Below are 16,494 nucleotides of genomic sequence, written 5' to 3'. Positions count from 1 at the left end.
AGCAGTTCTTGAGGTAGAGAAGAACTTCTCCAAGAATGCCCTTTTGAAGTCTTCCCAAGTGGTGATGGAGTCACTTGGTAGAGACTTCTCCCATTGACGTGCCTTATCCCCCAAAGAGAAAGGGAATAGCTTGAGCTTTAAGACATCCTCTGACACACCATTAGTCTTTGACATACCAGAGTAGCTGTCAAACTTATCCAAGTGATCAAATGGGTCCTCCACAGCCAGACCATGATACTTGTTGTTCTCTATGCAGTTTAGCAGTCCTGACTTGATCTCAAAGTTGTTAGCAGCCACAGCTGGTGCTCGGATTCCAAGTCTAGGACCATGGATGTTGGGGCGGTCATAAGTGCCAATGGGGCGAGCTGGTCGCTGTTGGGGCCCTTGTGGAACATTGTTTACTCCATTGGGGTTCAGAGGATTTTGTGGATCAGCCATCTCAGCTTCCTGTGTCTGCAGTAAAGCTTCTTGCTCTTCTTCTCTTCTTTTTCTAGCACACTCTCTCTCTAAAGCTCTGATGTCTGCGGCTCTTGGAACAAGGTTTGATGTACCTTTGCTCCTCAAGTTCATACACCTGAAAATCACAAAGAGGTGAAGAAGAGAATCAGTAACTTACAAAAAATAAAAATGACTTAGTCTCAAGCAAATGACTAAATCTCAATGTTCAAATCAAACTCAGAATTTGGCAACGGCGCCAATTTGATGTTAGGAGTTTTGAGGCTCCTAAGTCAAATGATAGTAAAGTGGAAGTAAGTTGTCGAACCAGTTCTGAGGGATTCAAATGCAGAGAGAATGCAAGTATTTGCCTAATCTAAGTGCAATCAGTGAATTGGATGGTTTTTAAACTAAAACTAGAATGCAAGTAACAGAAATGATACTTTTAAGCTATTGGAAAGGAGAACTCATGGGTATAGAGATTTCAGACCTTGGGTGATCAAGTTTCGAACTAAGGATGACAAATGAATCAATCAAACTATTAACCTTAAGCCTAGACACAATTCTAAGCAAGCTCTATGTCTAGATGAATGCTCATTTGCTAACATGTCTCAAAAATCAAATGTCTTTGGTTGAATAACATGCAAGCAATCATTACTAACAAGTCTATTAGCTATCTTAGCATCTTTAACAACAAATATCTTTGGCAAAGTACACTAAGAGCCTAGGAGAGTTGACTCAGGCATTTCATCAAACACCTTTTGGGTGGGAAATGCCTAGAGATCACCCTTTGAGTGGCCTACTCAAATGATGCATTAAGATCACTCTACTAGTAAGGAACAAGTATGATCTACACCTAAAACATCCTAGAACTAGCCTAATCACCCTTAATCACCCTAACCCATGAATCCAAAAGGTGATTACTCACTAATCTCCATGATTCCTCTTAAACCCATGGTGGATTTCAGATGAATCATATAGAGAACTAGAAAAGAAAATCACAAGAACACAAGAACAATCAAATCAAAAGAGAGCTTTTTTGAGAGAGTTTTGTGTATTCAATAGATAAAAGATAGATTGCCAAATGGTGGCTACATAGTACTTAAACATTAGGTTTTCCAAGTGCAAAAACGTGCACAACAATTGCAAAAAGGTCCTTGAAAAATAATAAAATCGTGCAGCAGATAACGCGGAGCAACCTCAGAGGGTCACTCCAGGAGGTCGCTCTGGGGTTGGGAGCGACCTTTGGGGGTCGCTCTGAGAGATCGCTCCAGCCTCCATTTTTGTGTCTCCGGGCGATGAAAACGCGAGCGATTTAGGTAGGTCGCTCTGGTTGGTCGCTCTGGTTGGGAGCTACCTTAGGGGGTCGCTCCAGAAGGTCACTCTGCGGTTCTCGACCAGGATGGATATGCCTCTAGTAAATTGATCATAACTCCTCCATTACATCTCCAAATGACTTGAAACCACTTCCATTAGAAAGCTAACTCAATTTCCTGTGTCTCCACAAAATCTTAGCAACAGAAGATATCTCTAAGGCCTCCATCCATGCTCATATTTCACCCCCTTTTGATCACATTGCTTCCAAATGTCTCCAAGAACTCCATGTGGTGTTCTAATACCTGATAGAGACATATGTATGCCAAATGCAACCTAAACATGTCTAAATCCTAATATATATGATGCAAATGCTTATGAATGAATAGCTAAAACAATGCAAATATGCAAGATATCATTTCTCTAAAGAATAGAGATTTCATAGTGGTTGTTAGTCTACTAATTTAAGCAACATATAAAGTTTAATTAAAAAATTGTTTAAAAAATAGAAAGATGCCCATGTACCATGGAAGAAAGTTTATAATAGATTAATAAAAATTTATAGTCCTGTTAGAAAGTTCTAAACAAATTTAATAATAAACTTCTGTATATAGAGAAACTAACAAAAGTTATATTTTCGTTGAGGTTAACTCACAAATTTTGAAAAAAATCAATAAATAAGAAAATCTTGAATAAATTCATAGTTGCATCCCTTATTGACATAGGATGATGTTAAAAGAGGTTTGAAACCTTTATTGTATCCGTTTTTCTCAGGAATAAAATTTTCAAGAAGTGAGTTCTTGAGTGTGTGTTGGTGACTAAGTAACTAAAGGAGACGTCTTTGAGTTACTGGTGCTTCACAAATATAAACTCGAGACTATAAAATGTACTAAATCAAAGATAGAACACTATAACGTCTAAAAAGCTCTATATTTAAACGAAATATTTGAAATGATTTTTAAAACCGCAAAATTTCAGTCAGAAATGAGATGTGAAAGGAATAAAAAAGAAGAAGAAAGGAGTAAAGAATATTTACTGTAATTCAGGAGAAATTCCAAAATGATCGGTATATGCTGATTGGTGATTCCATCTCTAGCCAAGTCAAGTTTCTATGTCAGATAGTAGATATTCTTGAGGTCAATATATGTTTTTGGTTATATCTAATCTTTTTTTTATCTAATCTTACTCGTAAATTATACGATATTATAATTTGATAAATGAAAACGTAGGACGAAGGAAATTAAGATTTGATAAAGTTCGTCGTCAATTTGTCCAATTGTTTTTGACAAGCCGCGTCGGCTTGACTTTGACCAAAGAAATGAAGAAAGGCACACGTTTAATAATACTAAGACTACCTAAGAAGAATCTCCCAATTGTTTATAGTGACTCGCATTAGAAACATATAAACCACGTTCCGCACACTCTATTATACTATTTTTTTGATAAGTAACATAAGTTCGTCGTCAATATTTTTATACTATTATACTATTTTTTGATACTATTACTACTATACACATCCTACAAATTATTGTTGTTCGTCAACCGCATGCAATTAATTATTTAACATAAGTACTATACATTTCATTATGATAAACCAATACATCATTTCTTTTATCCCACATGTCGTTCGTAATCAATACTTTATGTATAATTAGTTATCTTACGTACTAGTTTTGTGTAATGTTTAGGTCTTAGTTAAATTAACTGACAAATAATATAATAGCACATGTTTTTTAACATTAATAATATCAAATGTGTGAATCACTCTTAAAGTTTGTTTAAGAATTCTTAATGATTGTTTTTCTTTTGGGTTGAATTGAAATAAGTAGATGTTACTATGTTGTCTTGGTCAATAACATGTTACTGTGTAGCATAGGTATGTATGTATGTATGTATGTTTGCCTCACCGCTAGACTCCAGGTTATCATTTCATTATTCTTTTATTTTTATCGAAATAAAAGTTATAAATATTACATCTTGGTTGGCTTTAAATGTATAGTTCATGAATAACTGTAATGATCATGAATTCTGGATTCAGAATAGCTTAGACTTGTTTATATGATAAACCAACTATACAATTAAAAAAAACTACGCTAGTCGAGTCGATGAACAAGAAACAATATATTATAGAACCAGTATGTTTTCATTAAAGTTTTTTAATAAAATCATTAGTAAAGCATTAGCAATATACAATTTTAAAAATTATCATAAAAGTTAGTATATAATATATTTATTTCAAAATAATATATATTATATTATATATTAAGAATATTTTGTTATTAAAAATAATGAATCTTATTTAATTATGTAAATTAAATTCAATTTTAAATGTGAAATACTATTATTTAAAAAAATTTAAAATTTATTTAATAATACAAATTTTATTTTTGGATATAAAAATAATTTTTGATATTATTAAATAAAATAAATTAATTATATATCATTTATTTATTTATTGGTAGAGCAGTAAATGATTCATATATAATATTATCACACTACAAGAAAATATCTCTATTGCAACAGAAAAATTGCAACATCCGTTTTCGTTATTAATTTGCTATGATTCTTACAATGTTTTTGCAATGATGAATATTTGTTGCAATTTTCTTACAAATTTATTGCAAAATAACAACTAAAACTAATGTTGCATGTTTTCGTTAGTAAATTGCAACCTCTTGCAACATAAACAAATATCTTGCAAGTTTCGCAAGAAACTTTCAACACTTTTTAATCATTGCTAATTTGCAAAAAAGAAAAATATAAAAAATATGTGGGAAAACATGTGACTAATAGTTATTCTCTTCAATACATGAAGTGCCTCTTGTTTCATCAGGATTCGTTCCCTTTTGAAACCCAAAGCATCCTCTTGCGTAGGCGTGGGCATTTTAACCTGGACTCAAAGACCCGACCCGAAACCGGTCCGAAAATACCCGATCCAAACCCGAACCGAAAGTTTACAAGTACCTTTTGGGTCTAAATTTCTTTTATCCGAATAGATCCAGACCCGAAAAGAACCGATCTGAATAGACCCGGACCCGAAAAGAACCGATTTATACCTGACTTAAAAACATGTATATTCAAAACTATGATCTTTTTGTGTTATGTTTTATATAATTATTTTTTATTTAGTTGAAATATCTTTTATTAACAATATTTATTATTATTTTGTAACATTTTTAAATAATATGAAGCTTTAAAAAATAAATTTTAGAGTTTAAAAATATTTTATGTTAATTATTAATAGTTTAATTTAAGTTATTTTGTGAATATTTAGATATATATGACAAATATAAATTAAACTTGAGTGAGTTTGAGTATGTCATGTATTTTTCAGATTCTAAATATCCAAATCCGATCTACATCCGAAAAATTACGGGTATTTTACAGGTATCGGAATTATGGACCCGAACTGATCCGGATCCGACAAGACCCGACCCGAAACTGACCCGAAAAATTACAGGTACTTAGATGGATCTAAATTTTCAGGACCCGAAAGACTCAACTCTATAAGATCCGACCCGAACCTGATCCGAAGACCCGAATGCCCACGCCTACTCTCCGTACACAACCTTCATAGTTCACCTTTGATTTCAATAACACAACAACTTAACCCCACGCCTATAATATCTAAATTTTTGGTTTTTCATTTGAAAATTTATTAAATGGCTCATGGGAAAGTATGATAAGCCTAAAACTAGAAATGGTTCAAATAAATTTTGTAGTAACGTCTTATTTTGTGTATACTAACTGAATCAAATGAATCAATTTTTTATGGATCTAGGAATTGCAGGAGGAGCTTGCAACTACTAAAATATATTTTTTAACCAAAAAAGAACTACTAGAATATATTTTTTTTAGTCAAATTTTGTTTCTGTCTTATATTTTATTTACAGTTTGACTTTAGTTTGTTGAGAAAATATTAAATTAAAAAGATAAGTATATATCGAGAATCGAGATAGTTAAGATTTTATTGTTTTCATTATATATACAGCTTATATGGTGCTTCAACAATTTATTGACTTCTGCACGTAATTCTTTGACGGGAACTTTCTTTAAAAGCAACTCATTTCCAGTAATTTTGTTCTTGTGTCCTCTATTTATTCTTTGTTAATTTTCTTTTAAGTGTTATTTTGATTTTGTAGTTTTTCCAGATGAATCACATGACAAATGAGGATCATCAGCAAGTAGCAGTCCAAGCATTGATTGTCTTAGATGTTCTCAATCTTTCAGAAATGAATGGATCATTGTGGTAAAAAGAAGAATATATATTATAAATATGAACGGCTTGTTATACTTTTATTTTTGTTTATAGGTTTAAGCGTGTAGCTGATCATATGCTTGAAGATGAAAGGACCATGCTAATTACTGAAAGATTTGAAAAAATTGTAGCTGATGATATGCTTGAAGATGATATCCTAAAAGAAGAGCTAACTTCTAATAATGCATCGTTTTAAATTTTTAATATTTTACTTTATTTAATAAAGTTGGTCATTTGTTTTTTTTGTTATTGTATATATTCACTGTAAAAAATAATAATACATCTAATATTATTGTAACAAAATACTAAAATAATCAGTTATGCAACCCAGTTGATAATATACTAATATTATTTGTTAACCACAAAAAAACTATAGACAAAATATATATGCACCAGATATATTATTTAAAAATAATTATAGAAAAATTTGCCACAACACTCGATGTAGACTTTATTGAGCAAATTTTATAACAATTTTAAGTTGCATCCATACGTTATAATTATACCAAAAATTTATATACATTTTCTTGCATTAAAAACTATTAAATTGCAAGAAAAATAATTGCAACTTTGCAATATTATTTGCTATTATTTTAAGTAGCAATGGTTTGCCACTATTTAAGTATGTTGTAAATATACAACAAAGTTGCTATAAAAAAATTTGTTGCAAAACTATGACAGATTTAGCAACAACTCAATTTGTTGCTAATTTGCAACATATATGCGACAAACATGAATTTGCAACATACAAACAGCAAGAAGTTAAAATTTGTCACATTTTTGTTGCAGTTGTATATTTGCAACAATATATTATCATATTGCAACAATATATTATCATATTGCAACAATATATTTAATATATGACATATTATTTATTTATTTCTAAATAATATAGATATGTTTGTTTTATAATACATAATATATATTATGTTATGTTTTTATTAAAAATAGTGAATGATATTTGTAATTATATAAATTATATTATATTTTTAAATGAAATATTTTTCTTTTTAAAAGGTATAATATTTAATTAGCAACTTTTAATTTTTAAATTTTAGTTTTATTTTTGATTATAAACATAATTGTTATATTATTAAATAAAAATAGTTAATTATATAATATATATTATGATATGTTTTTATTAAAATAAGGAATGATATGTGTAATTATATAAATTATATTATATTTAAATGTGAAATATTTTTCTTTTTAAAAGTTAAAATATAAATTTATTTTTTATTATAAACATATTTTATATTATTAAATAAAAATAAGTTAATTATATATAATTATTTGTTTTTATATATTCTAAGTGCAAACGAGGCCGCGGTACGACCGAGGGGGCCTTAATCACTAGTTATTGTCTTCATATCTTCGCTTTTAAGATTCATGAGTGAATCTTTCTCTAGGGTCTCCATGCCCACTCTACTTGTTGCACTACTTTTTAAAACTTACGAGTGAAAATTCGTATCTTGTATTTTCTTTAAGCATTTTTAATATGAAAGCCCTGTTACAAAAAAAAAAAATATTCTAAGTGCAAATATTTTACCAAAAGCTTCATATGAAAGCATTGAGCAAAAATATTTAGAGAACATTAACATTTTATAAATATTTTTTAAATAGTTTTGTGATAAATATTGATTGAATAATAACAAACATAATGTTTACTAGATTTTGACCCGTGCGTCCGCACGGGTATTTATTTTTATTTTTTATACGCTGATATTTTTTATATAATTAGTAGTAAATAAATTTATATTTTTTATATAAATTTTAAGTTTAGGTATTTCCAAACATAATAACGGTATCATTTGCATTTGTACATTTAATTTTGTAATTGTCAATTGTATTTTTCATTTTTTAAGAATGATTTTTACACCTCTAGAATGGGAGACGAAACAGTTATATTCTACAATCTGATTCGTGTCTCCTCGCTACTATTATTCATATTTAATTTTATATAACAAAATTCTTAAATACATTACTATAATTTAAAATATAATTTAGATTAGATTTTATTAATTTGAAATCTACTTCAGAATATGAAAAATGATTAGAAACGTTTATAGTTTAAATACATTTCATTTTAAATTTTACTAAACACTAATTTATTCATTTATGCATTGTTTTGTCTATCTTGTAAATCAATAAATATATCTCTATCTTCTTATAATTAATATTTTATATATTAGATAAAGCTAGTTTGGTTTCATTTAAAAAAATTTCAATTTAAATGTCCTGAAAAATAAATATATGTAGTATTGTAATAATTAATACAATACTACATACAAAAATAGATACATATTTTTGCTTATTTTACTAAGAACATATAATTTAAATTGAATAATTGGGTCATTTTGTTATCAAGAAAAAATATGTACTTAAATCGTCATGTACATTAAACATGAATCAAAACCCATGTATTTTTTGGGAAACAAAACAGAAAAAATACTTTCAACGGCTAATAAAAAAAATAGAGTTTTGAGGTTTGGAAGGAAAAAAACATAACTAATATAGATTTTGTACTCAGATAAAATATAGTGATATCTTTATTATACTAACTTACATAACAAAGTATTTTAAAGAAATCATATATCGGCTAAACCATAAAATCGCTATTATTATATCTTAGACCAATATGCACTATGTTCGTCTGTATAGTCAAAACTGATATAAGTAATGTTAATTGACTATTTTATCTGACCTTTATGTACATATTATTGGTTAGATCATTGTTTTGTATGAAGAAACACTATCAAATGTAAATTACAAATAATGTGTTCTTTTTTACTAATTTATCATCAATCTTTGGTTTGTAATAGGTTAGCTAATTTATAAAAGAAAATGGTCATAGGATGTGTTCAAAACAAAAGTGGTCATAGGTTTTTATCGTTTTGGTTTTGGAATAATACATATTGTGAATGGTATGGGCCACGTATAATAAGCCCAAAAGAATATTATACAATTCGAAATCAAACCCATAACTTTACGGTAATGTCAACAGAATGGGTTTAGCAAATTTTAAATTAGAGAATGTATAAAAGGAATGTGTTTTAATCAGTGGCATAAAATTGTAATTTTTGAGAAAAATTCAGGGATATTTTTTAATTGTACTCCTGTTTTAATAGATTAGATTATGATAATGTTGTGCCAATCGAGCTTTAAAACGTCAAGTCCTTGTCTTCCTGAAACATATAATGTAAATAGTTCGTATTCGATAATTAAAGTAGACTTGTTATATGTAAACCAACTAATCAATAAAAACGCCTTCCTGCCTTCCAGCCTTCCAGAAACATATAATGTTAGTTTTTTTCAATCTTCAATGTATATACTTCACAGAAGATGTCTAGTAGTTTAAAAGTATCTAACATCCGGGTCTAGAGATTAGAATTCGAATTTTCCTAGTAAGTCTTCAACTACGGCTGGCTATAGACTATAGTCAATGTGTAAATTGTAAGAAAACTAAGAATATTAATTTGATTATGTTGGAGAGTTAGTTTCGGTTTGGACATTGTTATGAAACGTAAGAAAATAGTAACAAACATCTCAAAAGGAAAAAGTGGAGATAATCTTATAATTATAGATATTAGACATCAGAACCAATCATATACATTATGTCTGTTAGGTAAAAAGAATGTCAACCAACTATACAAAATAAAATTCAAGAACATAGATAATTAAATTTAGTAAACGAATAGTGGTACTAAGATCACCTCTATCGCATGGGATCTAAAAAATTGGTTCTTAATAAAAATATATTATTATTTTAATTAATTTTGCTTAATTAACTAAATTTAAATGTGAAATAAATACAAGAACTACTTATATGTTGACAAGTGGTATAAAGGGTTAAGAGACAGCTCCCAAATGTCTCTAAATTAGAGCTCTTCTTATTCTCTTACCTATTTTCTTTTGTTTTTTTTATTTTCTTTTAATTATTAGAACCCCATAAAAGCTTTGTAAGAGCAGCATTATCGCTGACTTTTAACAAACCTCTTAGAATAAATATAATAAAAAAAATATTAAAAAAAGAAGAAAGCCCAAGACTCGCCTCTTGCGTAAGACTTGGAAGGGGCAACTCTTATGGCCACGTGTCGCATGGAAAAAGATCTGAAGTCTTTTGTCTCTTCTCTTCCTCTCTTTCTCTCTTCTCTTCCTCTCTCGTCGACATTAACAATGGAGACCGTCTCGTCCTCCTCGCTCGTTGGTGGGTGAGTCTTCTTCTTCTTCTTTTTCCAGATTGATTCTCAATCACTCAATTATATTTGATTGATTGAGTTTAATTTTTGATTGATTTAAAAGCATAAACCTCACCGCATCCTTGCGCCGTCTTTCTCTCTGTTTAATTTGTGATGAAGAAACCCTGATTCTCGTTGTTTTGCATTACCTTGAGAAGGTTCAGTGATGAGGAAGCATCGAATGGGTATGTTAAAAGTTCAATCTTTTTCTTGAATCTCTAGTTAGATATACTCTCCTGCCTCAGTCTCTTGTTGTTGTTGTGTTATATATGTCAGCTTCAAGCTTATTTTCTTGTTGTTGTTGGGAGTTCACTTTCTCTATGTTGTTGGGTTTATTTGTAGCTTTTGTTATTTATAGTGTGTGTGTTTACTGTCATGTTTCCACAGGATGAGCAAGCACGAGCTTGTTTCTCTCCTCCATGACTCTGTCTTTAGTTGTTTGTCCAGCAGCTAAGTTTTTGATTTTGTTCTATGCTTAATGAGGAATCAAAATCATGTGCAATATTTCTTTAAGTTTGATCAGGAAACGCTTGCTCTTCTTATTGTTGATGAATTTGAAAGCTTAAAGCTTGGCTCTTGCACATGTGTTTTTACAGGCTGAAGATGGTATTGGTCTACCTGAGCAAATACTTGATCTCTGCCGCATGTGTGAGAACATCCCCATCGTTCTGTGCGGGAACAAGGTCGACGTGAAGAACAGGCAGGTGAAGGCGAAGCAGGTGACGTTTCACAGGAAGAAGAATCTTCAGCTTCTGAACAGTGTAGTAGGACATCTTCTTCATCCCGTAAGTTGCTTTCCCGTTGTCTTGTTTCAGTGGTGTGGTGTTTCTTAGATGAAGTTTTTATTAATATAATGTTTCAGTTAAGTTAGGTGATATTATCAGAAACTTGTATAAATGATATGGATAATGAAAGTGTATTCACAAGATCAAATGTTTATTCTCAAGTTCTTTCTTTCTTCTCATGTTCTTTCAATTTTTTTTAAGAACCTTTACTTAAAAAACTTGCAATGGAGGACACAAATTTAGGTGTCTCTTAACTACAAGCTCTTAACCATCATTAATTACTAAAAAAATATTAAGAGCCACATTTTAGCTCTTAGGGTTAATCATGCTCTAATGGGGGTGGTCTAAGGATTGGACCAGATACGTGTGCGAGTGTGGACCCAAGAGAAGACGAGTCGAGAGTCTAAAGACTAAAAGTAAAAGGAATATTGATAAGACCATTATTAGTTTATTGCATGAAAATGAAAAGCACATGCTCTCTCTTTCCACCGAGTTTCCTCGCAACACTTCTCTATATATAGAATCAAAAACCATTCCTTCTTCCACAAATCCCAGAAGAGAAAAAAGAAGTCAAAAAGATCGAACTCTTAAAAAATAAAATAAAAATAAGATCGAACTCTTACTACAAATCTCTCAACGTTCTTTCTAAGCTTACATCAAGAATTAAGATCCAAGAAGATTCATCGTACACATCCATGGACCAGTACCCATCGTCTTTGGTCGATACTTCTTTAGATCTCACTATAGGTGTTACTCGTATGCGAGTTGAAGAAGAATCCACGGTATGCTTCTCTCATATCAATGTATTGTTGATCCCTTAATTTACATTTTCAAAAAGATTCACTTACAAAACATATATATTCATGGCTATCTTTTAAAAAAAAACATATTCATGGAAACTGTTATTAGTACTTCATTTTTAAGAACACGTGTATTTTTTTACAAAAAAAATGTCTAAATATTTTATATACGATCGCAACTATCTACAGATTTACATATGTAAAAATCTTTACATACGCACATATAGTATATATATGTATACACAAATTAAAAGTTTTTTAGATATACTTTATATTTATAAACTTGAAAAAAAAAATTGATAGTATTTTAACCAAAAAATAGTAGCTACTGATTTATATGTCGAGTTCTTGAAATTTGATTTTAACAGCAAATATGTTAACAAATTTGGTTACTAACTTCATGCAATATGCATATGATTAATTGCAGACAACTGCTTTGGTGGATGAATTAAACCGAATGAATGCTGAGAACAAGAAGCTCTCAGAAATGCTAACTTTAATGTGTGACAAGTACAACGTCTTGAGAAAACAGCTTATGGAATATGTTAACAAGACCGAGAGAGACCAAGTCAGTCCTCCCAAGAAACGCAAATCTCCAACGAGAGATGACACAAATAGTTCGGCTGTGGTCGGTGGAGTGTCCGAGAGTAGCTCTACGGATCAAGATGATCAGTATCTGTGTAAGAAGCAAAGAGAAGAGACAGTTGCTAAGGAGAAAGTCTCAAGGGTTTATTACAAGACCGAAGCTTCAGACACTACCCTTGTAAGTTTTTCATAAAAACTACTCATTCCATTTTCTTTAAATGACTTTTTGGATTTATGCACACAAACTAAAAAATATTGTATATTGTATATCTTTTAAACAAAAAACATCATTAATTTTTTTTATCTAATAACATTTTAACCAATAAAAATTTAAAAAAAAACATTTTAACCAATAAAACATAGATGCATGATATAATAGTCATATTGCACAGAAATTAACTAATTACATACTGATACTAAAACCGTATAGTCTTAAACAAAAAATTTTAAAATGTCATTTATTTAAAAAAGGAGGAAGTATTAAATTTGATATCTATATATACAAACTTCACTATATAGTGTATTGATTATAGAAGTTATTGCTTATAGGTTGTGAAAGATGGGTTTCAATGGAGGAAATATGGACAGAAGGTGACTAGAGACAATCCTTCTCCAAGAGCTTACTTCAAATGTGCTTGTGCTCCAAGCTGTACTGTCAAAAAGAAGGTACTACTACTAATCAGGATTAAGAAAAAAAAATCAATAAAATTTGCTTGTTAGGCATGTTAATCTTATTATGATTTTTGTGTTTGTTTTGTCTTTAGGTTCAAAGAAGTGTGGAGGATCAGTCCGTGTTAGTTGCAACTTATGAGGGGGAACATAACCATCCAATGCCGTCGCATATCGATTCAAACAGTGGCCTAAACCGTTCTCTTGGTGGTCCAGCTGCTGCAGCCAACAGAAGTAGGAGCTTGGCTGAGCCTGTGACTAGCATCGATTTGACTGAATCCAAGAATGTGACAAGCCCATCAAGAATAGATTTTCCAGAAGTTCAGAAACTTCTGGTGGAGCAAATGGCCTCTTCCTTGACAAAAGATCCTAACTTCACAGCAGCATTAGCAGCAGCTGTTACCGGTAGATTGCACCAACAGAATCAGACCGATAAATAATTTAGTTTCAAATTCTGTTAGTGTCTTTTTAGATTGAACTTGGCATATGAGAGAGAGAGAGAAGATCATATGATCACTTCCGATACTAAAAATGTAACATTGTAATCATTTTCATGCAATCTCCAATACCTAGTTTGACAACAAGAACATGTATACAAATGCAAACACATAACTGATTAACAAACTAACTATGTATGTACATTCGTCTTCCTTGGATATGTATATTCTTAATGTCTGAACCAGGAACTCACTACTGGTTTTATGTTTGTTACATATATTATACTTTTGATTAATATTATTACTCACAGTCACAGCACTTGCCCTAAAGTTTTGATTTAACAAAAAAATGTATAAAGTCTCCACGAAACTGTAAAACCAGTTTGGGTACAAAGCTGAGAACAGAAACAGTCAAAACAAGAAAGATGGGAGTGAAGCTATCTATTAACTAATGGTTTATGCCAAGAACATGAGGAGACGGATTTGGCACGAGCACTTGGATCCTCCTTTGACTCGACAAGCATCATGAAAACATAACCAAGGCACCAGAGGAGGATGTACTGGAACGGAACCCAAGAGAGACAAGCCAACAAAGACATGATGCTCCCAACATACTGTGGATCTCTGATGACCCCAAATGGAAACTCTGTAACCCAAGGTATACTCTTCCCGAACCGAACACCGTAATATGTTCCAGCTTCACCTAACAGTTGATATACCCTGCAAAGATATGTCACACCTTTTTTAAGACAAGAAATTGCGACTAAAGATTCCTACTTTCTATCAATATCTATCTACACATTCGATTCGATTTCGATTTCGATTTCGATTGGGGACCTGAAGTTGAGAAACTGGCCAAAGGCCATGAGGGGCCAGAAGTAGAGCGGAGGAGGCCAGGAGAGAGAGGCGACGGAGAAGAGAGAGAGGAGTTGAGCAGCCTTGAGGACGTGAGAGACACGCGCCATCGCCGTGGAAGGGTCTCTTCCTTGGCCGCAGAGATTGACCCATGACTGAGGATTCGTCCATAGCCACCAGTAGAAAGGGAATGGCAACAACACTCCCATCGCTGCTACTATACCCATTTCGATTTTACGTTTTGCTGAGTTCCGTTCCGTTCCTCTCCCCCGACAATATCTGATGAGTTTCGTTCACACACCTGATTTTGGGTTTATGAATGGGCCTATATAGTTTTTGGCCCGGTACATTCTCATATCCAAAACCTCTGATATTTTTAATATCTAAAATAACCAAACAGGTGTTACAAATATTAACAAAAAAAAAAATGAAAATAACCAAACCGAAAACCAAATAGAAACGATATAATATTTTTAATTATATATATTTATAATTTGAATATTATCCAAAAGCATTTAAAAATACAAATTATCAAAAAGTATCTAAACTATCCAAATTATCTTAAAATATTTTAATATCTAAATAGTTCAATTTTTATCCGAATTATCCTTATTACTTGACAATTAGAACAAAACGAGTTATAAAGAAGTTTTGGCACGAGAATGTCATATGATCGGTTCTGGTCTAAAGTTTTATATATAAAGAGAACATTCTAAGTACTTAGATAAATTACTCTGTAAAATCCCCGTTAGCCGCAAATCTTGATGCCAATAAGGTGGAACGCAATCTAGAAGTTGAACCAACAGATCACTCCTTATGGCCTTTTGGCTCTGGGAGTCTAATGGCCACAGGTTTGGAGATAAAACCATGTTCAATTATTGGTTTAGTATCAGTGTAATCTTTCTTTCTTTTTTGACTAAATATCAGTCTAATCTTCCAGTGAAAATAAACAAGTTTGTATAAATGTACTATAATTTATATACAGGTTTCTCTTATAGTAACCTAAATATCCTTTTATAGTATGTATATACAAGAAGCAAATACCAAAAAGGTCACACGCCAAACTGCTAAAGATCAGGAAAGACAAAAGAGACTCAATCGAATTACGAAGAGGACTTAATCATGTCTACTGTCTTCTCCACCAATATTTAAAAAGAAAACAATATGAATGATAGCAATTGTTCAATGAAAATTGAACATTGTAAGAACGCAACACAACAAAAAAGTCAGTGGAGATTCTTTTTATACATGACTTGACTCACTCTCTTTGTTACTATTCTTTTCTTGTAAAACGAAATAAAATTCAAAATCTGAGTGCACATGGCATTGTAGGCCTACAAAACATCCACTTACGACTTTATCATAACACAAAAGAATGGGACATCCTATCCCATAGAGTTTTTGGTTTCTTATGAACTTAAACATTATATTTGTCATGACACATTAGTTATTCTCTAGTAGTAATATACCTAACTCATATTCATAAACTAATTCAAAAGTAAAATATTACCATTTATACATATTATTTTCATTCACATTCAATTCTTAATGTGATTGGACTGACATGCATGAAGTTTCTGGAGTTTGACATCTACAAGTAAGCAAAAACCTAAAAATTAAAACCTTTGAATCTTAAACCAAATTAACAACATGCTAACCCACACTAAAATATCTCAAGATAGAATGCTGCCACTTGCTACACATATATTACTATTTATTCACATATTTGCAAATGTGAAACTTCATATTGATATCTCTTGAAGTAAAAAAAAAAGGATTTAAAAATGTGAAACTTCATATTGATATCTCTTGAAGTAAAAAAAAGAAGAAATCCATTGCAATGTTTACGATTCGTGCACATTTTGCCAAACAGCTACAATGTCTCTCTCAACGGCAAGTGTTGATCAAAGCTGTTGTTCTTATGCATATTTTTATGTGCATCGTAGAGACAAGACTACAAAAGTTGGGTGGGATATGCATGTTTTAAAGATATTGGGGCAAAATTACAAAATCAATATATATGCATAGCTTTCAAAGCAGTCAAAGCGGATCTTGAACACTTCGCCTCTGAACTCGTTAACAACTTTTTTTTCGTTGCTTGAATCTCGTTAACTAACA

The 16,494-nt window shown here is 31.2% G+C and overlaps 2 protein-coding genes and 1 long non-coding RNA gene across 3 annotated transcripts; 2 read left to right on the top strand and 1 right to left on the bottom strand.

Annotated features, from left to right (window-relative positions):
* The first annotated feature begins 5,776 nt into the window (after positions 1 to 5,776).
* On the top strand, positions 5,777 to 6,282 carry LOC130507914 (uncharacterized). Its single transcript, XR_008942561.1, has 3 exons — positions 5,777 to 5,821; positions 5,892 to 5,998; positions 6,062 to 6,282. It is a non-coding gene; the product is annotated as an uncharacterized LOC130507914 (long non-coding RNA).
* Positions 6,283 to 11,563: 5,281 nt separating this feature from the next.
* On the top strand, positions 11,564 to 13,643 carry LOC108843527 (probable WRKY transcription factor 40). The gene is made up of 4 exons (XM_018616745.2): positions 11,564 to 11,812; positions 12,258 to 12,593; positions 12,965 to 13,081; positions 13,180 to 13,643. The coding sequence occupies exons 1-4, from the start codon at positions 11,726 to 11,728 to the stop codon at positions 13,522 to 13,524; spliced, it is 885 nt and encodes a 294-aa protein (XP_018472247.1). The 5' UTR covers positions 11,564 to 11,725; the 3' UTR covers positions 13,525 to 13,643.
* Positions 13,644 to 13,841: 198 nt separating this feature from the next.
* LOC108843528 (phosphatidyl-N-methylethanolamine N-methyltransferase) lies at positions 13,842 to 14,667 on the bottom strand. Its single transcript, XM_018616746.2, has 2 exons — positions 14,359 to 14,667; positions 13,842 to 14,241 (listed from the first exon to the last, which is right to left on the bottom strand). The coding sequence occupies exons 1-2, from the start codon at positions 14,601 to 14,603 to the stop codon at positions 13,959 to 13,961; spliced, it is 528 nt and encodes a 175-aa protein (XP_018472248.1). The 5' UTR covers positions 14,604 to 14,667; the 3' UTR covers positions 13,842 to 13,958.
* Positions 14,668 to 16,494: the final 1,827 nt, after the last annotated feature.

This window comes from Raphanus sativus, chromosome 2, assembly GCF_000801105.2.
Source record: "Raphanus sativus cultivar WK10039 chromosome 2, ASM80110v3, whole genome shotgun sequence".
NCBI classification, from domain to species: Eukaryota; Viridiplantae; Streptophyta; class Magnoliopsida; order Brassicales; family Brassicaceae; genus Raphanus; species Raphanus sativus.
The sequence above is the reverse complement of the archived record's forward strand: the minus strand, read 5'-3'. Positions and strand labels throughout refer to the sequence as shown.